The sequence below is a fragment of the Dasypus novemcinctus genome, chromosome 12 (assembly GCF_030445035.2).
Source record: "Dasypus novemcinctus isolate mDasNov1 chromosome 12, mDasNov1.1.hap2, whole genome shotgun sequence".
Lineage (NCBI taxonomy): Eukaryota > Metazoa > Chordata > Mammalia > Cingulata > Dasypodidae > Dasypus > Dasypus novemcinctus.
Window position 1 is genome coordinate 31947133 of NC_080684.1, and position 26684 is coordinate 31973816.

At 58.3% G+C, this 26684-nt stretch overlaps 1 protein-coding gene and 1 long non-coding RNA gene across 4 annotated transcripts; one reads left to right on the plus strand and one right to left on the minus strand.

The window, feature by feature from the left end:
* Positions 1-2808: 2808 nt before the first annotated feature.
* Positions 2809-23185, plus strand: ZNF385A (zinc finger protein 385A). 3 transcript variants are annotated; one of them, XM_058308072.2, is made up of 8 exons: positions 2809-2920; positions 9673-9809; positions 17010-17120; positions 18690-18852; positions 20677-20919; positions 21237-21406; positions 21599-21694; positions 21832-23185. In XM_058308072.2, exons 1-8 carry the CDS (start codon positions 2911-2913, stop codon positions 22060-22062), a joined length of 1161 nt encoding a protein of 386 aa, XP_058164055.1. In that variant the 5' UTR covers positions 2809-2910; the 3' UTR covers positions 22063-23185. The 3 variants fall into 3 exon arrangements, with proteins under 3 accessions (XP_058164055.1, XP_058164057.1, XP_058164058.1); XM_058308074.2 differs by lacking the exon at positions 2809-2920 and adding an exon at positions 8461-8577; XM_058308075.2 differs by lacking the exons at positions 2809-2920; positions 9673-9809 and adding an exon at positions 14040-14148.
* On the minus strand, positions 4729-26046 carry LOC131280572 (uncharacterized). Its single transcript, XR_009188213.2, has 2 exons — positions 25965-26046; positions 4729-7372 (listed from the first exon to the last, which is right to left on the minus strand). It is a non-coding gene; the product is annotated as an uncharacterized lncRNA (long non-coding RNA).
* Positions 26047-26684: the final 638 nt, after the last annotated feature.

The following is a 26684-nucleotide window of genomic DNA, read 5'->3' on the forward strand; positions in this document are numbered from 1 at the left end:
TGAGACCTAAAGTGCAGCAAGAGGAAGGAGAGGGCTGCTGAAAGTGCTGTTGTTGTTGGAGGCAAAGATGTTGATGTCAGGCTAGAACAGTGTTCAGCCACCAGAGGGCAGCATAGCCACAGAGTTACGGGAATTTTGGAAAGCAGGGGTTTGAGGTCCACCTCACCCTTGTCCCCCATCACCAGGGCCACTCTTATTCACCAGCAGGGCCTGCATCACCTCAAAACACCCTTCCTGGGGGACCAGGCCGGTTCTACATTCCAGCCTGTGACTTCTCCATAGTTCTGTGCTTCAAGAACTTCTTGAGGGATTGATGGGGAGGAGAGGCATGGGACAGTCCCCGAGGACTTAAAGACCAGCAGCCGTGGCACAACAAGGCACCAGGAATTCTCCAGGAAGGAAATCCCATACTTCTGGCAGTCACCTCCAAGAGGAGTGCCCCTCTTGGAAGAGGGTTGGTGGGCAGCAGCCCGACTCGGGAGCCAGAGCTGAGATTTCTTGTACTGTTGTAAGGAGAAAAACCACTGTGAGAAATGGGCTGGTGTCATAGCTGTGTCTTTGCAGTGCCTGTACCTTTGAGTCCCAGGAGTGACATGTTCTTGCCCATATGACACAAGGATAGAACCCCACAGAACGCCATAGATGTCATCTAGTACCAGCCTCTCTGTCCCTGGGCTGAGATTGCCAGGCTCTGGTCTAGGTCTCCTATCCCCAATCTCCCAGCCCTCCAGAGCAAGTGTGCCTCCCACCTTGAGCCTATGAGGGGGGGGCGGCTAGGAGGCCTGAGCCCTCCCCTTACTCATCTGTCTCGGTAGGGACGGAAAGGAAGAGCGAGGAGGCCCCAGGAAGGGACCTGAGCAGCTGGGGGTGCAGGGAGGGGGAGGGGACTAGGAGAGGCAGCTGGCAGGCAGGAAGTTGATCTGGGGGTCTCAAGTTTCTTGACATCAATTAGAGCAGCAGGTCTGGGCTCATTAGTAGCCCGGGGTGCAGGGCTCATCAATAATGAATTCACCCCACACACTGCTCCCCACCCCCCAGCTGCCTGCAAGGTCACCCCGCCCTCCAGCCAGCTGCCTCCCCTTGGTCAGCTAAGCAACCCCTCTTCTGAGACCTCGTGAATTCGGGGTCCCAGCAGGCAATGTGAGTGAGTGGACAAAGGCTGAAGGCAAAGGGACCCTGTCACCAATCAACCACGCCCGATGCCAACCCTTGTTTTACCTCGGAGTCCACCAGGAGGAGAAAGGATGGGAAGGGAAAGGGAGTGTACGTGGGGGCCGGGGGTGGCTAGTAGGTGCTGGGAGAAGCAGGTTTTGTGATACTGGAGCTGAACTGCGTGGTGGTAGTCAGATTGGGAGCAAGGGGTGCTCCTCTGATGGGCCCTGAGACCCCCTGTCCTCCCAAAGGTCAGGCTTGGGCAGCGAGGACACAGTCCACTGAGACTTCTGAGCCTTTGCATCAGAGCAAGACCAAGGCACCGGCGCCCCCGGCATCCTCTTGCCCTTGAGTCAGAGCCAGCCTGGCAGGTGCAGGAACAGATCTTTCCTTCAAGCCAGATCAATGGTGGAGGACAGGAGATTGCTGGGGCCCGGAGACAGGACTCCACCTTCCTCCATTTAGCCATTTAGGCTCTCATTCCCAACTTCCTTCCGGAACCCAGGAATGCTAGTCCGCAGTCCTCTTGCCCTTCCCAGATGTTCCTAGACAATCCCGCCCCCTTTCACCGACCTCTCTCCCCTGCCACCAGCCTCCCCGAACCCCAAATGTTCTAGTTCCCAGCTCGCTCCCGGCTGGGGCTGACTTGAAAGCCGGCCGCCTGGTATTCTGGGAAGCCCGGCTGCGGCCCTCCCTCTTGGGGCAGGTACCGACAGGTCCTGGGCTGTAACAGTTGCATCTTCCCCAGTCTCCTTGCAGACTCGCAGGCTCCAGCCTCGTGCTGAGGCTCCCAGTCACCAGCCTCCAGCCACGTTACCCCCCTGGGCCCCTAGAAAACACCCAAATACCCTGTCCTCCTCTTCCCCACCCCCCACCATGCTATCGCCCTCAGCCCATCCTGTCCTGTCCTCCACCGCTGCCTGCTCCTCGCCGAACACCCACCAGGCCTCTTCAATGCAACCCGAGCGCACCTGGAGGAACGCCCTGGGTGTAGAGCCTGGGTTGGTCCTCACTCCACCCCACCACCCGATCCAGGGCATCTCCACAGGCTTGCTCCTCAGTCCCGGGGCTTCTGTCATCCTCCTGTTGCCTTTGCGATCTAAGCTGCAGGCTTCTGCCCCCACATCCTCAGGTCCACTGAGTGCAGGCTCTTCCCTCAGGCCTTCCCTGAGGACCAACCACTCAGACCCCAGCACCTCTCTCTGGGCTCCATCTTCAGCCCGTTTCGCCCCCAGCCCCCAGGCATCCTGCTCCCAAACCAGAGACCCAAGCGAGGACCCCAGCATTCTCTGGCCCTCCCCCAGCCCATCGCCCCGGAGGGGACTCAGGAGCCCCACCCAACCCGGGCTCCAACCGTCCCCAGAGTGCTGGGGCACCCCCACCCCATATCAGCCCAGGGCCAGGCTGCCCACCCTCAAACCGGGGAACCCGGGCATCTTAGTTTCCAGCTTCTTCCATCACCTCACGCCGCCGTCGGGATGTCTGATCCCCCGGCCCTGGCTGCCGGGACACAGTAAATCCAGGAGAGCCAGGGGCAGGAGCCGGAGGCGGCGGGAGGGCGCGCGAGCCGGCAGCACGCGCCCCTGGGCGCCCGGGGTGCGGCCCCCTCCTCCCGCCTTCACCTGCTGCGGGCCCCGCCCCCGCTCCGCCCGGGCCGGCCTCGGCTCCTCCCCCGGCTCCGCCCCCGGTACCCCCAGCCCGGCCAGAACGGCCCCCGGGACAGAAGGACGCGGAGCCCTGGGCGCCTGGGTCCCCAGCATGATCCTCGGTGAGTGGCTGCGGCTGCGGCCGCGCGGACCCCCCTCCCGGGTCGCCCCTCCCCGGCCTCTCGGCCCCGCGGGGACTGCGGCCGCCCGTCAGCGACCCGCTCCCCCTCCCCCTTCACCAGGCGCCGCATCTGGGGACCCCCAGTCCCCTCTTCCTCAAGCCGCCGCTGCTCCCGGTAATGCAGCAGTGGAGACAGGGCAGGCAGAGTAGAGCGGCGTGAGACCCCCGCCCCATAACGAGAGCAGTGCATATTCATGAGGCTCATGAATATTACAGGAGAGTCTACGAGAGGCTGGGGGAGGGGGTGGGCCCTGACCTGGTGAAGTTGGGGGGGGACGTTCTGGCCCGTTCCCCCCAGCACCTGCCCCCACCTCAGCTTAGACGCTCCGGCACCCTTCTGGGCCCAGGATGAGAGGGAAAGGAGGAAGTGGGGGGTGAGGATGGTGGGTGTAGCTCCGAGATGTGTGTGGTGGGAGGTGGGACCTTGAAGGCTGGGGAGAAGGGGGCTGGGGCAAGAGGGTGGGAAACTGCCCCTCCGAGCCCTGCGGCTCAGCTCCCGTCTCCGCGGCCGTTCTGCCCCGACAGGCCGGGACCTGCCCTCTCCCTCCCTGCTCGGGCTGCCTAGGCCCTGCCTCCCTGCCTCCCTTCTCCCTACCCCCACCCCTTCCTTGGGTCGGGGGACCCCGGGGGAGGGAAGGGCAATGCAGAGAGTAAGCTGGGGGAGGGGAACTTCCGCCGGGCTCTGACAGCCTGTCAGGCACAGCCCCCCATCCCCATGACCTACATCGGGAAGGGAGCCCCAGCAGTGGGGGAGGAGAGCGCCTCGCCGTGCGTCTGTCCGCGGGACTCACATCTGCTCCAGGCCCGTGCCCTCCGCAGCCGCCACAATAGCCACAGGCCTGCTCTGACCTCTGCCCTGGCCAGGCCGGTTCCCGGGCCCTGTTTGTGGTGGGAGACCCCCATCGGGCCCAGACGTTTGTGGCCTCCCTGCCCCCCACTGGGGTCACCTGAGTCCGTGATTGAGCCTGAGGGCTTGACAGATAGAAGAGCCCCTCTTTATTTGTCTTCCTCTCTCGCTGCCCAGCCGCGCTCTTTCTTTTTTCCCTTCACTGTCTCCCCCCTCCCACTTGACTCTCACTCTGGGCCTCTCTCCCCTTGGGCTCTGCCCCTCCATCTCTCTCTCTCTGCCTGTCTGTCCTCACCCTCTCTCGTCACGTTATTCTTGCCCCACTTTCTGTCTATTAAATGAACGTGTGGATGGAGGAGGGAAGGACTGGCTGCCGGCCTCCTTCCCAACACCATCTCTAGACAGGGAGGGACCCTCTCGGCCTCTCCCACCCGGAGGGACCCTCCCCGGCACAGCTCAGCCTCAGGCCCCGGAAGACAAGCTCCACATCCCCCCAGCCGGGTCATCCCCGCCCCCTGCCCCACGCCGGGCCTGTAGGCAGAAGCGTGCCCAGGACTGTCCCCGAAGAGGACAACGGGACCTGCTCGAGCCCAGCCAGAGGCCCCAGCCGCGGGCAGAATTCTCTGAAATGGGACTCCCACCGCCGCCGGGACCCCTGGAGCTCGCTCTGATTAAATCCCTCCTCGTGCCGAGCCCACAGAGGGCAGGACGCCGGGTGGGGCTCCCCATCTTAACCGTCTTTGAGGGAGAAAGGACGGAGAGGAGGAGGACGCTGCCAGCCCGGGCTTGGGCGCCACCCTCTGTCTCAGGCTCCCAACGCTGGGATCCACCAAGGCCATGTGCGTCCATGTGGCGCCGGCCCAGCCCGCTGTCAGGACCTAGAGTCCTGAGGTTTAGGGCGGTGATTCTGCGCCCAGTCTCTGGAGCCTCCTCCCAACCGAGCCCTTGCTCTGGTGAGGCTGGGGGTCTTTTGGAGGAGGTCCCTTCCGGTCAGGTTGGGAAAGATTTCCCAGAGGTCTCCCCGCGGCTCTTCTCTTCCCTGTCACCTCCTCCCCTGTCACCTCCTCCCCGTAGGCCCCATCGCCACCCACCTAACCCCTGGGGTTATTAGTGATGATGTTTCGAGTTCATTATCATCTCCCTGTTGCTTTCATCTTTCACTTCAAAGCCTTTCCAGCCCTCAGCCTGCCTCCGGCCAAGAAGGGGGAAATTGAGGCAGAGGGGGACAGACACATGGGACTCATTCCAGAAGACCAAGGCCCAGGGGTCAGGGCTCCCCTCACTCCCCCCCGATTTAGGTATTTCTGGCAAGGAAGGAGAGACCAAAAGTCCTGAAGGAGAAAAAGAGATGGATTAGAAATGAAATCTCCATCTAGACTCTTCTAATTTCTCCCTTGGCCCCAAATTCTAATTCCCATTTTAACCCAGTACCTACCTCGGCCCTAACGCTACTTGAAACTCTAACCCCAGTATCTCTCTCTGGTATTATTCTCACCCTGGCCCAAAACTAGCCCACAGGCCCACCCCAACCCTTTCCCTGGCTCCCACTCCTCTCCAGAAGCGGGCACTCCCTGAGCCAGCTCGCAGCACACACTCATTCTCTACCACCAACCCCTGCCTGAGAGAGCCGAGGGGCTGGGACCCCCAAACCTGGCCAGAATTTCTGGGGGAGACAGTGTGGAAAAGACCAGACCTCGGTGGGATGGAGGGAGCAAGATGAGGCTTGTCTGTGGCTTGATTGTGCCCAGGAAACCTGAGCAGGGCCAAAGTGCCTAGGGCGAGGTGGAGGATGGACAGGTGCACATGCATCCAAGCCTCTGCAAGTGCACCCCTCTACAGGGCACCGGGATCTGTCTCTAATAAAGCCTCTGGAAATTCCCCACGGAGCTGGGTGGGGCTCTATCTGCTGGAGGTAATTACTCTAATGAGCTTCTCCCTGCCCCAGCCAGGCCCCAGCTCCTCCCTGCCTGGTCTGACTTGTGTTGTGTGTGCACAGGCGCACACACACACACACGCACCTATTCACTCTCCACCCCTTCCTCCAAACATGCCTGAAGGCCTCACCTAGCCAGATGTCAGAAGCCCCTGCTTTCCGACCTCATTTCCGGCTTCCCCACATGCCCCTGTTTCTATATCCCTGTCTTCCCCCCCACCCCTCCCTTCCCCGGTCTACTCATAAAATTGTACTTCTTGAAAGCGCTGTCTCTGAAACCAGATTGACAGGTTCAAATCCCTCACTAGCTGTGTAATCTTTGTGAAAGTGCTTCCCCTCTCTGAGCCAAGTGTCATCCTCTGAAAGAGGAGGATTAATTTATTCAGCAAATATTTATGGCTCTCTCATTGTTGCATGCCAGCGCTTTACATGAATTTGTTCAAACTTCTCAACAGCTCTATGAGGCAGGTAGAGTTGTTGGCATTTGACAGATGAGAAATGAGTCTGAGAGAATCCAAGACTCATCACCCAAGCTCGACATCCAGCTAGTGAGTGGAGCAGCCATCCACAGGGAGATCCGGTATGTAAAGTGCTGACACGTAGAAGGCCCTCAAGAAGTGGCAACTTGGGTCGGAGTCGGAGAACAGGGAGCTGAGGTGGTACAAGAGAGTAATCGCCTCTCTCCCACTCCAGGAGGTCCCAGGATCAGTTCCTGGAATCACCTAATGAGAATACAAGTAGACACAGAAGAACACACAGCAAATGGATATAGAGAGCAGACAATAGGGGGAATGGGAGGAGGGGAGAGAAATAAATAAAACATAAATCTAAAAAAATAAATGGCAACTTGGGAATGGATGTGGTTCAAGCAGTTGAGCACCTGCTTCCCACATGGGAGGCCCCGGGTTCGATCCCTGGTGCCTCCTTAAAATGAAAAAAAAAAAAAACAATAAGCAAAACAAATGAATGAACCAAGTCAGGAGAGCCAGTGTGGCTCGGTGGTTGAGTGCCGGCTTCCCACATAAGACATCCCGGGGGGTTCACTCTCCGGCCCCGGTACCATAAAAAATAAATTTAAAAAAGGCAACTATTACTATTGTCAGAAAAAAGGGGGAAGGGGATGAGGCTTGGGCTACCTGAAACTAAGGGCCCCGTTTTCTGCCCACCTGCCCGTGAGCTGTCATCAGCCCCTGTCCCACCTCAGATCTCAGTGTGGACAGAGGGATCTGGAAAGGAGAAAAAGGAATGTGCAGTTGCCCACCTTGCTTCCCTCTCTCCTTCCACCCTCTCTCCCGCCTCCCCTCCTCTGGGTTAGGGCTCATGTGGTGGAAGAGACAATGTTGCCAGCCGTTCAGGGAGCTGAGTGGCTGCTACCTGTCTGCCCCCATCCCACCTCTCGAGGAAAAAACAAGACACCAACCCCAGGAAATGCGCGGAACTTGCACTCTCCCTTCCTCTCCTCCAGCAAGGTGAAAGGCTGCGCTCCTCCCTCTGCTTCAGAGCGCGACTAGAGCCCTTTGAGGAGAACTTGCCATAGCGCGAGGCAGGTCTGATATTTACAGGCTGTGTGACGTTAGCCAAGTTTTAAAATTTCTCTGAATCTGTTTCCTCCTCTGTCAAATGGGGGGAAAAAATAACATCAACTGTAGAATCGTAGCTACCTCATAGACTGAGCTACCTCGGAGATTAAATGTGATAATATTCAGAATGCATCCCCTGACACATTGTGGCTCCTCAACCCATTTTTCTCTCTTGCTTTTCCCACAAGTCATCTCTCTCCCCGGAGATGGACGTTTGAGGGGTGGGGGCCCAGAGACTCTAGGGCCAGGGTGCAGGTCAGGGAGTTGCAGTCTGGTGCCTGCAGGCAGGCGAGTGCCAGCCCAGCCCAGCTGCTGGGGGTGGGTCCCGGTGCTGAGGACTCTGGGAGCGCTCAGGTTTCTCTCACCATTCCTGATGCCACCCGGGGCTCGTTAAGGCTGCCCTGGCCCCGTGTGCCAGGCAGGGAGGGAGGGGAGCGGACGGGCAGGCGCGGAGGAGAGAAGCCGTGAGGGTCAGGCCGGGAAGGGGAGCTGGACAGAGTGCCCCATCCGTCCGCCTGCCCCTCGCTCGCTCTCTCCTCTTTTTGCCTTTTATCCTAGTCTCTAGCTCTGAGTCCAGCTTGGTGGCAGTGTTTCTCTGATGGTTTTTATATCTCATTTCATTCTTTTCCACGTTTTTCTCTGTCCTTTTCTCTCTCTCGGTGTCTCTGTCCCTTTTCTCAGTCATCTCTTCCTCCCAGGTCTCGCCCATTCTCATTCACTTCGGCTTCTCTCTCTTTCCTCTCCCCTAAGCCCTCCCCAGCCCTGAAGGAGGCAGAGGAGGGAATAGACATGAAGCACCCAGACCCCGACTATCCAAGGGCAGAGCCAAGCATCCCACTTTTCACCTTCAGCCCATACAAATCTGGAGCCCACAGCCCAGCAGCCTTGGCCCCTCCCTCCCTGCTTCAGGCACCTTGGCCACCCCGTTCTGACATTGGGTGCAAGAGACAGACCCTTCCAGACCTTCCTGGACCAGCTCCCTGCCCCCAGTTGTGCCCGAGCCCTCCCCACCCCCTCCCTCTCTCCTCGGATTCCCCTAATCCCTGCTCCCCCGCCCTCCCCTCTGCCCCACTTTTCCAGGATTCTGATTGGCTGATTCTACTGACTGGGCTGGGGGGGGGGCGGCTGGTAAGGGAGGAGTAGGGGGCAGAACCCAAGGCAGGGGACAGCCAGGCCCAGGCCCCTGAGGGGCCAGGGCCAGGCCACTGCCTGGGGGCAGCGGGCACCCGATACTGAAGGTATGAGAAGGGAGGTCTCCGCGGAAGGGGGGCACCGAGGATCTCAGGGACCCTCTGCTCCCTAAGGTCGAGGGAGGACAGGGCCAGGCATGCAGCTTCCCGCATTTATCTCCGTTCCTGGGAACACCAGTCACTGGCAGAGGGTCGCCGGAGCAGAGAAGGGCAGCCAGTGTCCCCGGCCGGTGGACAGCAAGGTTGCAAAGGGAGCTGGGCGCCTGGAAGGCCAGAGCGGTCCGAGCCTTTGGGCTGTCCCTTCGGAGCCTGGCGTGGCTTCTCCCATGATTCTGGCAGAAGGCGAGGAAGGCCTGGGGAAGCATAGCCGAGGGGCTGGCCTGGACTTTCGCTTCCCCTTGGGGTTTGACCCAGGCCCTCCCCACCCCTAGAGCGGTCCTGGTTCCTCCTGCAGCCCTGGAGTCGGACACTCCCCGCCAGCCAGGAGGCCCCGGGGTGGGGCGCCAGGGGGTCGAGGCAGGGAGAAGGGCTCTCAGGGTGGCCTCAGGCAGTCTGGCTCCCCCTCCCCACACCCCGAGATGTCAACAGTTAATTAAGAATTATGATTGGGACCAAAGCAGGACCCTTTGGGGGGCCTGAAAGATTCAGCAGCCTCCTTCAAATCCAGGCCTCACCATCCCCCTCCGAGAAGTGGGGTGAATCACCCTCCACTTTGACTCTCTCCTCCCCTGCGGGTGATACGAAGGTTTTGGGATCCCAAGGGGGAAAGCAGAACCTGAAGAAGGGAGCAGCCAGGGGCTGGGGGCACAGCTGAGGTGTGCGCAGGGGCTGGGGGCGCAGCAGAGGTGTGGGCTCCCCGGGTCTGTACAGTGCCTGAAGGCCGGGGGGGAGGGAGGCTGGAAAGGGGGAAGTGAAAACCACCCAGAAGGGAAGGTGGACAGGGGACCTCCCCCTCCCCCAGGCCCAGGCACCGTGCTCCAGTGCCCCAGAGCCAGCGAGCAGGGGAAGTGTGTGCGCGCGTGCAATGGGGGGTCACACTGCGGAGTGTGGGGGCCCCCAGCTGGGAAGTGGGACTGGCGGGCTTGGGTGGGGTCCCCCGGGCTTCAATCTTCCTGCCCACAGAATGTTTTCTCCGCCCTCCAGGCAGCCTGAGCCGGGCAGGGCCCCTCCCGCTGCTACGGCAGCCCCCCATCATGCAGCCACCACTGGACCTCAAGCACATCCTGCCTTTCCCGCTGGAGCCCGCCCCCACCCTCGGCCTCTTCGGCAACTACAGCACTGTGAGTAGCGGCCCACCTGCCTTCCCCGGGCCGCTGTAATCCCCCGGGACCCTTCTCTCCCTCACACGCCCCCCACCCGCCCCTCTGCTCCTCACCCCTTCCTAGGACCCCAGCTCCCTCAGGCCTCTCCTTCCAGGCTGTCACAGGTATTGCTGGCTGCGTGGTACGCTACTAACCACAGTAACAAGCACAGCTAGCATTTACTAAGGTCTTGCCTGAGGGCCAGGCACTGGACTAAGTGTTTTTAGAATATATTCCCTTGGGGAACAGGTGTAGCTCAGTGGTTGAGTGTCTGCTTCCCATGTACAAGGTCTCAGGTTCAATCCCCAGTGCCTCTTAAAAACAAATATATGTATATTCTCTCATTTAATTCTCCAGTGAATCACCCCACCATCTACAGAAGTAATGAGACCTAGATTTGGAGGTCACAACAGTAGGGAGGTGGGGAGGGGTGTTAGGTGCTGAATCCAGAAATAGGGAATAAGCAGGGGCACGACAGGCCTATTTGTAAGACAGTGAGGCATCCAGGTATCTGGAACCTGCAGCTGGTGGGTAGGGTCGGTAGAGGAGGGCTTGGAGGCTGGCAACGTTGCCAAGGTTTAGTACACTATGCAGTAGGAAGGCACCGTCCGTTCTTGAGCAGGAGAGCGACCTGGTAAGAGCAGCGTTGGAGGAGGGTGAGTGGGGAGCAGGGGCTGCAGGTGGGTGGCCATTCGGGAGGCTCTGCCAGCCCTGCAGGCCCATGGGGAAGCTTGCAGGCCAGACTGGGCAGACAGCAGTAGTAGTGTGAGGAGAGCAAGGGGGTCGGGGAGGCCTTTCCAGGGAAACGTTGACCGGCCGTGGTGACCTTGGGAAAGAAGAGAAGGAATGAATGGAGGAAGCCTGCTGGGTTCAGGCCTCTGTGGCTGGGAAGGAGTCACCAGTGGCGGAGCCTGAGGTTTAGAGGGGAAGCTGGTCTGGGGTGAGGGTGCTGAGCTCACTTGAGGGCACCTTGGGTTGGTGTTACCAGCAGGAAATTAAGCCCAAAATGTCCAATAGACAGTTGGAATTTGGGGGCCCGAAGAGCGGACCCAAGCTAAAGATTTGGGGCAGGTCAGCCTTATTCAACTCAAAATCTACCATCAAGCCCATATTCAGCCCCCATCCTGAGCACTGACTCTGCGCTCAGCCCTGTAGCAATTGTTTCCATACACGATCTCAGTTCAACTTCCTAACAGCCCAAAAAGGTAGACAGTGTTATTCCTGTTTGACAAATGGCAAGACAGAAACTAAGATTCAAAAGGGAGTACTCATTTATCTCAGTTGACACAGTAATTACCTAAGCTAAGATTTGAACCCACAACATCTGACTCCAAATAAAGTTCTCTTTATGCCATAGCCACCAGCCCCAAACTCCTCCCAAAGAACCCAAAAAAAACCCACAAAGAACCCAAACCAACATTTGCATTGCACTTTGAAGCTTACAAAATGTTTTTCACATTTTAATCTTTATAGCAACCCTATGGGGTAGCTGTTGTTATGGTCCTCATAACAGACAAGTAAACTGAGTACTGACTGTAAACAAGGCACTGTTCTAGACTCCACAGAGACATGAGGGTAAAAGTGCTACAGTCCTTTCTTGAAGGAACTTATGTTCAGGGGAGAAGATAGACAAATTATACAACAACCCACAGTGCAAAACCAAGGGAGGTTTATAAATATTGGCCAAGGTGCTAATAAAGCTTCAATTTAACAAGTATTCTTTTGAGCACCTATTATGTGCCAGGCTCTGTGCCTGCTGTCAAGGACGTAGGCATTCAGTCCCTGTCCTTGGGGAGCTCACGGTTTAGTAGGAAAGATAACAGCGTAACAGTTACCCAGTAGTGTGAGAAGAGCTGTGCCAGAGGCACTTAGCATGCCAGGGAGCCCAAGGGGGCATCAAGAAAGAGGAGAGACTTGCTGGAGGTGGTGCCTAAGGGACCAACCGGAGTTAAGCAAGAAAAAAAGAGGGCAGAAGAAAAAGGGATTTAACCTGGAGCAGGACGACATGTGAGTCGGACTTTGAAGAATTATTAGTAGGATTTTAGTAAGTGGCCTTAGAGATGTGGAACAGACTGAGGCAAATAGCATGAGGAAGGGCTAGGAAAGAACTTCAGAGAAAATGCAATTGTTTGGGTGTGGCACAAGGTGCCAGGGGAACACTTTCCCCTCATCTACATACCTGACTCACACTTACCCTCAGGCCTTAGCAACCCCACCATTGTCCCCATTTTATAGATGAAGACGCATTTTAGATGTGAGGAGCCCAGAGAGGTTAGGTGAGTTGCCCTAGGTCACAAAGTTACTTAATTGATAATCCAGGACTTCTGACTCCGTCCAGGGTGCCTGGCTGCACTGCCTCTGGTGGAGACTGGCTCTTTCACGCCGTGAACGTGGGTAAACTTGGAGAGCACAGAAGGGTGCAGAGCAGCACCGCCAACTGACGGGGTTTGCATTGATGTTCCAAACATACTCGCTGTGTGCCCTTAGGCAAGTTACTTAACCGCTGTAAACCTCAATTTTATCAGCTGTAGAGGAGAGAAGTAATAGTACCCACTCACCAGGTTGTTACGAGACTCTTGTTACATCATCATAATGCCTAGCACAAAGTTAGTGCTCAATCGGTGGGAGCTGCTGTTATAATTATGCTACTGCTATTATTATTACTATTATGTTTATTTAAGGGGAGAACAGAAATAGAAAGGTAGAATGGCCAAGGCCTCAGGCTTAGGGAACAAGCAGAATTAGGCAGTGGGAACAGGAGGAGGCGTCAGCAAAGGAAGCGGAGGAGCCGCTGGCGGGGGCAGGGAAGGTACCATGTTTCTGTGGTGTTGGAGACGCCAAGGGAGAGAGCGTGGCCGGCTGCATCAATAGTGTCAAATTCTGCAGGGGAGTGAGGACTGCAGAAAAGCTGCAGAGGGGCCTTTGGCAGTATGGTGCAGCAGTTAAGCACAGCGCTTTGGAGTCAGGCTGCCCAGGTTTAAAGTCAAATCCCAGTTCAGCCACTTAACTAGCTTGTGACCTTGGGCAAATTACTTAACCCCTGGAAACCTCAGTCTCCTCATCTATAAAATGAAGGTAATAATAGCCCTTACTTCAAATAGTGGTTATGAAGGTTAATTTAAATAATCCATGAGAAGAGCTCAGTACAGCAGTTGGCACATTGCAAGGGCTCAGTCAGCATTAGGTGGCGGCGGTGATACTGTTATTCGTGGCAGAGTCTCTCCCTCGAGGTGCACTGGGACCGCCAGCTCTTCCTCCTGCGTGGGTATTCCCTACCCCTTAGAGCTCTCCCTGAAATACTCCCTCCCTCATTCTCCCCCTCCCACCCCTCCACCGTTGCCCCCTGCCCTTGCATGTCCGTCTTCCAAAGCCAGCCTCTCCCTAGATCAGGTCCCCTGATTCACTCTCTGACTAGGTGGAATGGGAGGGGATGAGACCCAGGGGTAAGAGAGTGGGACTCCGAGGACCTGTGCCGAGAGGATGAGGAGGTCTCTGGGGGAGTGGGCCGCACTGCCCTCCTGCCGCTCGTCCCCCATGCTACCTCCACTCGGCCGCCAGAGGGCAGCAAGTGCACGAAGCGTCGGCTCTGAGGGACTGTCTGGCAGGTGGCGCGCGAGGGGAGGCGGCGGGAAGAGGTCTGGGAAGATGTCCCCAGTCTGAGGTCGCTTCTGCCCCGGGAGCCCCCGGCTGCGCCGTTCAGAGTCGCTGCTGAGAAAGCATCGCCGGTTCACCGGGGTACCTGGGCTTGGTTCCCCATCCCTCGGTAGGGGAGGTGCCAGGTGAAAGGTAACAGCGCAGGTGCCTGCGTGCAGAGGCTGCCGGGGAAGGGTGGTCTGGGGACTCGGAAGAGAGCAGAGAAGCCAGGGTCGGGACGGAAGGAGTGAAAGAAAGGGGAAAGGTCCGAGCTAGAGAAACCTGGGACCAGGAGGGACGCGGCACCCAAGGAAGCGCCCCTCGTGGAAGCAGCCGCGGTCCTCTGGTCAGCGCCCCGGCTCCGGGCCGAGCAGTCCATCGCCAGGGCCAGGTCTTCTCTGGGAGGAGTGTCTGCACATCAACACCCCCTCGTCCGCATCCCGCTCCCTCGCGGGCTCCCGGTCCCCACCCCCGTCCTCGGCCCGCCCTCGGCCCCGCCTCCGGGGCGGGCTCCGGCCCCGGCCGGCGCCGCCTCCTCTTCTCCCCGCCGGCCCGGCCGCACAGCCCCGCGCCGCCCGGGCACCGAGCGCCGCGACCCCGGCCTGCCCCGCCCGGCCAGGCGCGGCGCCCCCTCGCGGGCCCGTCACCCCGGGCCATGGAGCCGCGGCCCCTGGGGTCCCGCAGGGTAAGCCACCCGGCCCCTCCCCTCTCCCCGGCTCCCGCCGCTGCCGCAGCGCCACCCCCCATCCCCGCCCGCCCCCGCGGGCGGGCCACCTCTCCCCTCGCCTAGTCCTTGGGTTATCCGACCCATCCCCCACAACCGGCACGGCCCCAATCTCTGGATCCCAACTGGTGCCCCCAGAATGCTGTCACCCTTCTGGATACCCAGGCCTCCCGGATCCCTGGAGTCCCCCAAATCTTCAGACTTCGATCGGGTCCTACATCTCCCTTCAAATTACCATGCCACCCAGATCCCTCTTCTCCAGCCCTGGCCCCGTCTCAGCTGCGCTTCCCAGTGTCCCTCCCCTGCCAGCGTCCACCTGCTCGAGACCCCTTTGCCTCCCTCTTTCCTGCCTCAGTCCTTCCTGGCCCTCAGTCTTTCCGACCCGGAGATTCCAGTCCCCATCCCTTTGCGCCTTTATTTGGGGGGTGGGGGTGGGGCAGTGGGCCGTCGGCTAAAGGGCAATGGAGGGAAACACAATCAGAGCGCTCGCCCGCCCTTGCCTTCCTGGTCTGGTTTCCCCCTTCCCTTCCCCTTCGCCCTTCCTGATTCCTTTTGCCCCAGCTTCAAGAAGCCATTCCCCTTCAGGTTTGCTGTTGGAGGGCAGGTGGGAGGGGACTGTTTTGAGGACCTTTCCAGGCAGGGGTCTAGGCCCAGAGCAGGGAAGGGGCTCCGGAGTGGGTGGGCTTTGGGAGATGCTAGCCTCCCCGCCTCCCCAGGGAGCCCTCATCTGGGTCACGGGGCCTCCTGACCTTGGCCTGGAGCGGCACTTCAGTGGCTCACGTTCCACCTGGGCAGGGATTGGGCCCAGGAGCCCTCACCTTGAGCCTGGTGCCTCCTCAGTTTCTGGAGGGGGGGCGGGAAGGACCCTCCTGGCCCAGGTGCTGCCCCCTTCCCTGCCTCCACCTCCACACCCCTGGAGCGTTATGCAAGAGCAAGGACCCAACGCAGGGACCGTGGTCAGGCGATGGGTGTTGAAATAGCCCAAAAGTCATCTTCAGGGCACTGGGACCTCAGCCCCCTGGGGAGCAGGCCAGGGCCATGGGGTGACAGAGATAGAAACAGGGAGCTCTGCTCTCCCCTCTCCGTCCCACTCCTCTCTCCCTACTGTTTTCACTGGACTTAGGTTTCCTGACCCAGATTGGGTTTCTGTTTGGACTGAATTCCCAGTCCCCACCCGGCCTGTGAGGAAGCCAAGGGGCTGGGAGAACCCTGGGGCAGAGTCGGGGGGTCTCTCGATAGGAAGGACCGAGGCTTGGAGCCTGGGAGCTGAGAGTAACTGTCTCCCCTTCCTGATTAAAGCTTGCCTCCAACTTGTTCTGTCTTTCTTTCTGCCAAACACATCATACATTGACACAGATAAACACACAGCTGAGGATTACACAGCCTGACCATTTGTAGCGTCGGCAAAGCCCCTGACACAGAAATGTTGATACATAAATGATGTACACACAGTACATGACACTCGTTCACACCCCACCCAGGCACAGATTGATCACCGCCTGCCTCGACCCACACAGGCACACACCCATTCTTGGCTTGTTTGGTTTTTCCTTGAAGGGACCGGGGCTTCCAGGAAGCTGCCGGGAACTGAAAAGTGAGCCCCTGAGAGGGGCAGCTTCCCGCCAGGTCAGGCCAAGACATCGACACTCATCACTCAGACCAGTTACCTGAACCCGGTCATGCCTCCTGCCTCCACCACCACCCAAATGGGGCAGAGTGGGTGAGGGCCACTGCCCGTTCCCCAGAGACGCTGAACCCCTCTCCTGACAGCCCCTACTGCCCGGGGAGACGGGGGGAGGTAGAGCAGAGCCAGGACATCTGGGCCCTCCAGGTGCTAACCAGGATCTGCCCCCTGCCTCATGTTCCCCTCTCTCCCCAGTGTCTCACTGGGAACCCCGAAGACCTGGGCAGAAACACAGGGGTTCAGAAGCTAATGTTTCCTTGGTCCCTCCATCTGAAAGATAAGGTCTCAGCCCTCACTTGGCCGAGTTTTTTATGAGCAGTCCCAGTCATCACCCAATCCTCCTCATCCCCATTCCAGTCCCCAAGGGCCAGGGGGCAGGGGGACAGTGCTGCCTCCAGGCCCCTGGCTTCATCCTCCGGAGCAGAAGGCTTTGGGGAAACGCCATCCTCTCCCCTCCCCATGGGAACTCTTGGCAGGAGACTGCAAAGACATCTGCTGACCCAGGGTGGGGGCAGATCGTTCCTAATCCTTCCCAGCCCCGTGGCCCTGCCCCAAAAGCCCTGTTGATCTGAGAGAGAGGGTTCAGAAGATCTCACCTCAGGCCAGCCCAGCTGTCTAGATCGCTGCCCCCACCCCAAACGTTTTCCCCATTGTCTGCTAGAGCCACCTGCGTCCAGGTGCCCAGAGGTGGGAAGCCCCAGGATGGGGGCCAAAAGGGTTCACAGAGTTCTCAGCCAAAGGCCCTGGGACCTGGGGGTGCTCTGAGCCTTCCCATCAGCAGGCCTCTGGTGTATCGGTCCAGCTGCAGGAGGTAGGAGAGGTCAAGGTGACAGGTCGGATCTTCATGATATAATAGACCAAGACATGAGTCACAAGTTCAAGTCTCAGCTCTGCAGCTAAGTCACATCACGCTCTCGGGACAAACCATTTCTGCTTTCTGTCAAATGGGAGCATGGGCCAGTGCCGGCAAGACTGGGCCGGGAGGGCGCCAGGGAGCTGAGTCTCAGAGCCCTCAGGCGCACTGGAGATGCGGGAGGAGGTTCTGGGGAACTTGGTTCAAGGCAGCCGCTGCCAGTGGGGGGATAATGGACATTTGCTTGTGCTGGGGTCCCCGGCTCACCCCAGCCTGCCTCCACAGATGGACCCTGTCCAGAAGGCTGTGCTGACCCACACTTTTGGGGGACCCTTGCTCAAGACCAAGCGGCCCATCATTTCCTGTAATGTCTGTCAGATCCGATTCAATTCTCAGGTAAGCTGCCTAGCCCACTTGCCCATCCAGGGGGTGGGGCAGGGGCAGCTGAGGGACCTCGGGGGAGGGCAGAGCCTGGGGGAGGGGCAGGGGTTAGGGGGGCCTAGGGAAAGAGCAGGAAGTAGAAATACTGGAGGAGGAACCAGGGCTGGTGGAAGGCACTTGAGAGGAACCAATAGACCAAGTCCTCTCAGGCTGACCCTCCCGCCCTTGGGGGCTGGCGCATCCCTGGCTCAGGGCTTCTGGGAACAGAGGTAGCTGTCAGATCCGGGTGTCTGGGTGGTAGTGTGGCCTCAAGCCCCCTTGTCCTTGGGCCCAGGGCTGAGGAAGGTCATTGGCTCCCTCCTGGGTCTCTGTTAAACCCCTCCCCTGACCTGCCCACTTCCCTCTAACCCTCTGGCTCCCCCTCTCTCCACCCCATCTCTACCCTCCTCTCTCCTTATCACACACGAGGCCTGGCCCCCACTCCACTCCCATGGGAATCCCCCTTGGGGGCTAGTCACCCCCAACCCAGAGCTCAGGTGTGGCCTCCCAGCCCCCCTCCATCCCAGGCCCCACTGGGACCTCTGTGTGGGCAGAGAAGAGGCTATGGCGGGTACAGGCTCTGAGAGCTTTTGAAGAAAAACAGTAGAGCTCCCTCTGCTGCGTAGGAGGAAATAAAGCATGTTCTCTCTCTCCACCCAGTCCACCCCCACCCACCCACCTCCACCCCTGCCACGCTGCTGGGCTCCGCACAGCTCCACCCTACCGCTGGGCTCTCAGTCTTCTTTTCCTGCCTATCCACACCTTTTCTTTCTACCCCTGTCTGGGTGATCGTGTGGCTCCAGGGTTGTAGCGGGGTGGGGGGTCCCATAGAAGTGGGGGGCAGGGGAGGCGCATCCAGGACCAACTCAGCACAAGGCCACTCCGTTAGCGGGGACCCCAGGCCTCCCCTCCCCCAACGCCGCCTCCACTCCCCGTGGAGGGCCAACAGTAGACCGCCCTGCCCTCTTTGGCCCTCCTGTCCCTCCCCCAGCAAGCAGCGCTGTTTTGACAGCTGTCTCTGCTGCGGTCTCTGTCTCTAGAGCTGGGCTTGGAGCCAGGGTCCTCCAGGCTGTCCACAGGGGCTGTAGGGAAAATGAGACCCGGGGGGGAGTAGTCAGGGTAGAGCCCGGGCACTGGGGCTCCCGGGACCGCCAGCCTCAGGGTGGAAGCGACAGAGGCGGCTCCTGGGCGGCAGGGAACACAGGAGACCCACGGTCTGAGGGTGCTGGCCGGCAGGCCGCTCCCAGTGGAGGATTCCAGCCAGCCGAGGGACGGGGTCCTGAGGCAGCAGCCAGGCCCTGGCAGTGGTGGTGGGTACGGCCCGGGCTAGGTGGGGAGCCACGTACCCGGCAACTCGAGGTTCAGGACCTGTCTTAGCCTCCAGGAATAACCGGGGTGCAGTGGCACGGGCCTTCCCAGCTCACGGGTAGAGGGAGAGAGTCCCTCCAGGCTGCCGAGATCACGCCAGGGCCTGGAGGGGCTCTGCGGGGAGACAAGCACAGGGAAGGTGATCTCAGGTTCCGTTTTTCTCTTCCACCCCTGAAGAGCCAGGCTGAGGCGCACTACAAGGGCAATCGCCACGCTCGACGAGTCAAAGGCATCGAGGCCGCCAAGACCCGAGGCAGGGAGGCTGGTGCCCGTGACCCTGGAGACGCAGCTCCCCCAGGCAGCAACCCCCCAAGCGGGGAGGGCGTGGCCTCCCGACCAGGTGTGTTCTGACTCCCCCCCTTCAGCCTCCAGCTGGATGCTCTCTTCTCTGTCCCCACCCCTGCTTCCATCTCCTCTGCTTCCACCTCCCTCTTCCTCAGTCTCCACTCATTCCCCCTACACAAGGTGAATCCTGGAGCCGAGCTCAGTGATGTAAAATTTCCATCCCGTCCCAGCCCCCCTCCCCGCCCAGCTCCTCTCAACAGAGTCCCAACTGTCTGTCCTCCCTACCACCCAGTGACTCAAGAGGGGCTAGGGTGAAGCCACCTGGCAAACCTCTGCCAGAGAAAGGCAACCATCAAAGCCAGGGAGAGGCCCCTTCCTCCTGGGGAAAGGGGCGAGGGAGGGAGTCAGGATTCCTGAGTGTCTGCCCTGCTGGGGCTCCCCTCAGAGAACACTGGGCAAGTGTTCAGGAAACTCGGGCAGCCCCCCCGGGTGATCTTGGGTAGGTCCTTTGACCTCTCTGAGCCAGAGTTTTCTCTCCTGGGAAATAAGGGGATGAGACTTTAAGATCTCTGAAGTCTTTTCCTGGTTTGCAAAAGGCAACTTTGAGATTCTTTCTCCCTCATGGCTGGTGGCCATCCTCAGCCATCCTCCCAGCCAAGAATCTGGGAGGAAGAAATATCGAGAGAGGAAGATATGAAGCCTCCCCCCTTCCTGGGATTACCACATCAGCTGTCAGTCATGGTCTCTCCAGAGACACCCAACATCCTCATTTTCCTCCTTATCTTTCCCTGATCTTCCAGGCCGACACTCTCACACTGGGACACAGAGATAGGGCAGCTGAGCTGGGTTTAATTGTGATCTCAGCCTGATCCTCTTGGGTTAGCACGTTAATACCTCTGTAAAATGGGGATGATAATGCTAGCGATTAGTGGACACTGCTTGACTAGCACGGTTCGTTCTAGGTGCTTTACACATTCCGCCTCGGTACTGCACGATGACGCAAAGTAACTCATTCCTGCAGTATCTCTCTAAGGAGATAATAACTGCCCCGCTTTCGTAAACGGTGAAGCCCTGTCCAGATGAGGTATTTGCCCGATTGGGATGTCTGAAATAACTAAGAGAAATAAGGGGAAAGATCACAGGACAAGCAGACGGATGCCTGCAAGGTTAGGAGTTTCTCTCCCACCCGCTCCCCACTCCCACCGCCAGCCTCGCCATGTGACCATGACCCGGAAACTGGATCGTCTGCTGGAGCGAGAGTGGGAGTGCTAGAGTTTCCCCTGTACAGAGGCCAGAACCCAGCGCTCAGGCCAGGGCCTGTGCATCTTTAATCGAGCCATGAATTATAGAACAGGCTGCATCCCGGTTCCGTCCTTCTCCGGTTCTGCTGCTTCTGTTTCCTTTTGCCATGTCCATGCCTGTCTCTCCCAGCCTCTCCTCACTCTGCCTCTTGCCCTTCCTAGGGCTCTTTGGTCTGCCTTTCTGGGGGCTGGACAGGACTCTGGGAAGGGGCTGGCTGGGCAGGGAGCCCAGGCTGGCTGGCAGGACCCCGAGGGCCGAATCCTCAGTTCCATGCCTCTGCCCCCAGTCCCCACTGGGCTGGCTGAGAGCTTCGCCCTGAAGGGGAGGCTGCTGGGGCTGGACCCCTCAGCCATTCCCAGTTTATGTGGTATGAGCCAGGCCCTGGATTCTCACACCCAGCCTGCAGCAGCTGGACCACGTCTGGCTCTGGCCCAGGGCATGAGAGCATGCATGTTGTCACAGGGTGGGGACTTCTGGGCCCTTGGCCTCCAGGAAAAGGGGTGGGTCTCCTCCACATGAAGAGCCTTCTCCTCCAGAAGCCATCTGGGGTGACCCCGTGTTTCTCCCCCAACAACAGTTTCCATGGAAAATGGATTGGATCCAGCCCCAGGATCCCCAGAGAAACAGCCTGGCTCCCCATCCCCTCCCAGCGTTCCGGAAACTGGTCGGGGTGCAACCAAAGGTGAAGGGGGGACCCCAGCCCCGGCTTCTCTGCCTGGAGGTAGCAAAGAAGAGGAGGAGAAAGCCAAGCGGCTACTCTACTGTGCTCTGTGCAAGGTGGCTGTGAACTCCCTGTCCCAGCTTGAGGCGCATAACAAAGGTACAGACACGGGGACCCAAGCCACCCCTATATCCTAACTCCCCTGGGGCCACACCCCGGACCCTGCAAGACCCACCAGCCTGTCTCCATCCCCGGTCTTTCCCCCATTCCCCTCTTTAGCCCCTCACTTCCTCACCTTACTTCTATCCCCCATGGGTCTCCTCCCGATATATAGGTGATATAGGTGTTGCTGTAGATCTAGATATCCTGTAATACACACACACCATATTGTAACTGAGAATGTGGGTGTTTTGAGACCTAGCAGGCCTTGAGAATTTTGCCTCCGTCCCTTACCTCCTGCCTTCTGTGGGCTCCAGGTACTAAGCACAAGACAATCCTGGAGGCCCGAAGTGGACTGGGGCCCATCAAAGCTTACCCTCGACTGGGGCCTCCCACCCCTGGGGAGCCAGAGGCCCCCGCCCAGGACCGAACCTTCCACTGTGAGATCTGCAACGTCAAGGTCAACTCGGAGGTCCAACTGAAACAGGTGGGTCCAAGGCCCTTCCCAGGAAGTCTGGGGCGCCATCCCACCAAGGAGGAAGAGGGAACAGGGAGCGTGGGCGAGGGCCCTTCCTCGGGGTCCTCCGCGGGATGCCAAGGAAAGGGTGCTTGGGGCGTGGTTACCGGCGGCTACTTCTTGTTGGGTGACTCAAGCCCTGGCCTCCGCTTACTCCCGCAGCACATCTCCAGCCGCCGACATCGAGACGGCGTGGCCGGGAAGCCCAACCCGCTCCTGAGCCGTCACAAGAAACCGAGGGGCGCCGGGGAGCTGGCGGTGAGGCCTGGGCGCACGGGAGGAGCGGGCAGTGGGGGCCGGGGCGGGAGAGGTGGGGTTTGCAGGACCGCCCTGGTGTGACTCTCTCTCTCCTCCCCCCTCTCCCCCCCACCCCTCCCTTCTCCTCTGTCCTGCAGGGCACGCTGACTTTCTCCAAGGAGCTGCCCAAGTCCCTGGCCGGCGGCCTGCTCCCCAGCCCCCTAGCGGTGGCTGCGGTGATGGCGGCGGCGGCAGGCTCCCCGCTGTCCCTGCGGCCGGCCCCAGCGGCACCCCTTCTCCAGGGCCCGCCGATCACCCACCCTCTGCTCCACCCGGCCCCCGGGCCCATCCGAACTGCGCACGGACCCATCCTTTTCTCCCCCTACTGACCTCAACCCTGAACCCCCTCCCATTCAACCCCCCACCTCCAGCCAGGACCCAGGCCTCGGGGCTCCCAGCCCGCCCCTCCTCCTGGCACTCCCTGAATGATCTCTCTCCTTCCCCTCCACCCCGAGGTACGGGGTTCCAGGAATGGGGAGGGACAGCGGGGGAGGGGGGCTTCAGAAGGGGGGGACACCCCAGATCTCAGGGAACCCCGCCCCCTGCTTTTCCCTCTCCCTTAGGAAAGGGGGGGCCCGTCTCACCCCCGAGCCCCCTTGGAGACACCCCCCCTCCCAAAAGCCATGTCCATCCAGCCCTTCCCCCCAAACCTAGCACAAAACGGGGTTCACAAGCCATGGTCGGGGTCCGGGGGACAGAAATGGATTTTCTTGGCAATAAGCGGACTCTAGGACTCCGGCCCCCTACCCCCAAACTGAAGCGCTTCCGTGAACACCCCGCCCTCCGCAGGGGGAGGGGAGCAGGCGGGATCCTGGGTCCCTCATAAGCACTTTGGTTTTACCGCCTGCGACCTCACTGTGCCCGCCCCGGACCATACCCCAGCCCCAGGTCTAGCCGGACTCATTCAAGGGGCAGCACTTGGGGACATCTCTGGCACTTGGGTGGGACCAAAGAGATGCCCCCGTACACCCTTCCCTCGCCTTCTTCTCCTCTAGCCCGGGTTCCATTCTTTTCACCAGCACCCATCGCCCAAGGGGTACCGAGGGGGGCACGGGGTGTCCAGTCCAAGTCCACCCCCGCCTCGCCTTCCGCAAAACTGTGAGCAAAAAGCAATAGAAGCCTTGCCCCCGCCCCTCCCCTTTTCCGCAGGATTCGCCGAGTCTGTAGCCTCTCCCGCCCCAGCTCCTAGACCTCGTGGCCGTCCCCCCCCCCACCACCAGACACCTCCACTGCACAACTCGGGCTGGGGCATGAACCAAGCCCCCCCCCCCCCCCCCCCCGTGGTTTCCGTATCGTCAGCCATTCCAGCTGCGGACCCTGGGAGGGAGACGGCCCCCCACTGGCCTTCCCCTCCCCATCACCTCTCTCTGCTTGACGATGTAGCAGCCCCAGCCCCCCACCTCGTCCTTCTCTTTTCCCTTCCCCTGACAATAAAGTCTGGATTCGTTCTGCCCTCCGCGCCCCCGGACTCTGACTCTCTCAGTCTTCGCTAGCTGTTTGGGGAGCAATTCGATCGAGGCATGCAGGTATCTGCCTGGTGAGGGGCGGCACAGGAAAGGGGGCCGGGAGCCGGGGAACGGGAAAGCGGGGCTGGGAGGAGACGTAAAACGAGGCTTGTGCAAAGCCAGCTCAGCCCCCGTCCCGCCCCCGCCCCGGTCCCACCCCCGCCCGGCTGAAGTGCTGGTAGGCTCGGCCGGAGGGAACCGAGTCGGGTCTCGCCCGCAGCGGCGGCTGTTGATTTCCCGCAGCTCCACCAGGCGGCGCCAGAGACACGGAAACGGAGTCTCCCCTAGGCTGAAAGGCGCGGTACTGCGTCTCGCGCGATTCTAGGAGCCTGGTCTAGACCCGGTCTCAGACAAAGGAGAGAAAGCTTTTGTGCCTCTCGGGGGAAACTCTTGTCTGCGAGACTCAAAGCACGGGCCGAAGCAGGGACAGGGATCAGGTATCTAAGCACTAGCCTCTGCGAAGCCCCATATAGCTAGTGACCTTGGGCGAGTCCCTTGCGCTCGCTGGACCTCAGTTCTCCATCTGCAAAATGAGCACGTTTAGGTGGTCTCATAAACGTTCACTGAGCCCTCATTTCCCCAAGGCTAAAGGACTGAGACTGCCACACCTCTTCTCTCGTTCTCTAAATGATCTGTCAGACGGAGCTACATATACATACTCTGTTCAACTGCTTCTCACGTGTGGGGGCGGGAGGCTCCATCCTCAGGATTCAGTTAAATCATGCCCTCCTAAGGGCCCCCAGTAACCCCGTGACCTCTCTGTCTAAGACCTAATGGATAGCAGGAAGATCAGACAAAAAAGTCCAGACCAGAACCCAGAGTCCATGTGAGGTCACCCTGAATTGCGTCTTTGCTCACTTCCCCCTCGACCCACTTCCCAGTCTTGCGGAAGAATGGGGAGAGAAGGTGGGGTGGTGACTATTAAAGAGGAAGAAGAGGGGAAAGGGGGCCTTCCCGGTTTGCCAATCATAGAGTTGGGGGTGGGGGCTCACTGTGGGTTCAGAAGTAGAACCCAACCAGGTATTTACTTTTTTTTTTTTAGGTGGATCTAGCTCAAAACAAGATAGGGACTGGAGATTCAGAAGGATGAGGGCCAAGAGAGACCCTGTAGGAGTTCTGGTGGAGAAAAGTAGGACTGGGTCACACATGGAGAAAGGAATAAGGGCAGGATACTAGCATATCAGAGAAACCTTCAAACGTGCTGGTTTAAAACTGAATTCATTACTTTCCCCTCTCCCTGAGCCTGCCCCTCCTGCCATGTTCCCTACCCTAATTAAGAGTACCACCATCCACCTGGAAAACAAGCAGTTACCCTAGTTACTCCTTCCTCCTAATCCATCATCAATGAGCCACTAAATAAGTCCTATTTGACTTGTTAGCAACCTTTGGATTCTGAGCATCATTTTGCATCCCTACGACCAAGCCTGGCTACAAAATTTGCATGGCCCAGTGTAAAATGATGGTGCAGAGTCCATTATTCAAAAAGTACTAAGATGGGAAGTGGATGTGACTCAGGCAACTGGGCCCCCGCCTACCACAGGGAAGGTTACTTGTTCAGATCCTGGTGCCTCCTAAAGAAGAGAGTGGGCTGGCGAGACAGGCAGGCACGGCAAGCTGACACAACAAGAGACACAAGAAGAAAAAACATAATGAGAGACCCATCAAAGCAGGGAGCAGAGGTTCCCGGTGCCTCCAAAAGAAGACAATGCGAACTGACACATTAGGCAGGTGCTTGGCGCTGACGCTATAAGATGACGCAACAAAAGACATGGGGAGGAAAAACAATGGGAGACACAACAATGCAGGGAAGAGAGTGGCCCAAGCTATTAGGTACCTCCCTCCCACATCAGAGGTTCCAGGTTCAGCTTCCCGTACCTCCTAAAAAGAAACAAGGTTTTTAAATGTTAAAAAAAGAAAAGCAACACCGCAAATGCAAACAACAGGGGGGTGGGGAGAAATAAACAAATAAAATAAATCTTAAAATATATATATAAAGTATTAAGAATTTCAAGACAGTGACAGGAGAGCATTAAAGCAAGCAGAACATTAACCCTTCTGAACATGGAACCCTCTACAATACACAGGTGGCGTGCCTGTAAAGCTGACCCTGGCCCTAACTCAGGCCCTTCCTATCTCTTGTCTGAACTAGTGCCTCTTTACTAGTCTCTCTCATTTCTGGCCTGCATGTCTTCCCTCCCTACTCACGACTGCTCCCTACCTCACACCTTTTTTTGTCACCTCTACTAAACTATGTACATTTCCCTGGGATACCAAACTTTCCCAGACCTCCGTGCCTCTATAAATGCTGTTTCCTCTTGTCTAGAATGTCTTTCTCCTGCTTATCTTCTCCCCCAAACTCCCCCATTCATCCTTCAAAACTTAATTCAAACATCACTGTCCTGAGGATGGCAAGGAGCTGTGTAAAAACAACAACTATCTGGAGAGCTGATGTACCTCAAGTGGTTGAGCACCTGGCTTCCCGTGTATGACATCGTGGGTTCAAGCCCCAGTACCTCCTAAAAACAAACAATAAAACTCACTGGGGAGTGGATGTAGCTCAGGGGTTGAGCGCCTGCTTCACATTACTAGGTCCTTGGTTCAATCCCCGGGTGCCTCCTAAAAACCAGTAACAGCTTCCCCCAAAACTGAGACTGGGTACATGAGACCAAAGAAAGACTCGGACAAGTACAGCCTGGCGAGTAATGAGTATCTATTTAGGGACTTACGTGGGGTCCTCATCTTCGGCGGCAGGAGGAGAGAGCATTTCCCGAGCTCGATTGTCTGCACTTACCACCAGAGGAGCAAGGTCTTTTATGGGGCATGTCTACATGCAGCTGCAGGGGAGTTGCCTCCTCAAGAATGCAGTGCATTGCCCAAGAACCACAGGCACATGACTTGACAATAATTATCAAGACACACGGGGAACAGATCCTGAAGGAACAGATGTTTTCAGCAGGGCAGAAGTTATACATTGGTGAAAAGGTTTATTGATAGAGGGGTGATCAGGCAGTTAGGGAAAAACAGACGCCATTGCAGGTTTCTTGAAAAATAGGTGAAAAATTCTAGTACAAGATCCACTGATTGATCATGGGCTACAAAGCCTTGCTGTTTTTGCTCCTGAGGAATGCTGCTACTATTTGGAGTGGGGGAAAGAGCTGGAAGGGTTGGGGGAGAAAACGCGAAGTCATATGCCAGATCTCTCTGAGAACTCTTCCCTGCTCTCCTCCTTAGTTGCTCCCTCCTTTTCTTTAAGTTCATGCTATACTTTACAGCAAGGGTTAGCAAGCATTTTCTTAAAGGGCTAGATAGTAAATATTTTAGGCAGTGATGTCCAAGAGGCAAAATCGAGGATCTTATGTAGGTACTTATATAGCCATTTAAAATTAAAAAAAAAAAAAACCTTAGCTCTTGGACCATGCAAAAACAGATGGCAGGCCAGATTTGGC

Bases quoted from the DNA above. Each gene is read 5' to 3' on its own strand.
- ZNF385A (XM_058308072.2), top strand. The intron at 9,810-17,009 runs GTGAGTAGCGGC...CTGCCTCCACAG, and splicing joins TCTTCGGCAACTACAGCACT to ATGGACCCTGTCCAGAAGGC. The intron at 17,121-18,689 runs GTAAGCTGCCTA...CCACCCCTGAAG, and splicing joins AGATCCGATTCAATTCTCAG to AGCCAGGCTGAGGCGCACTA.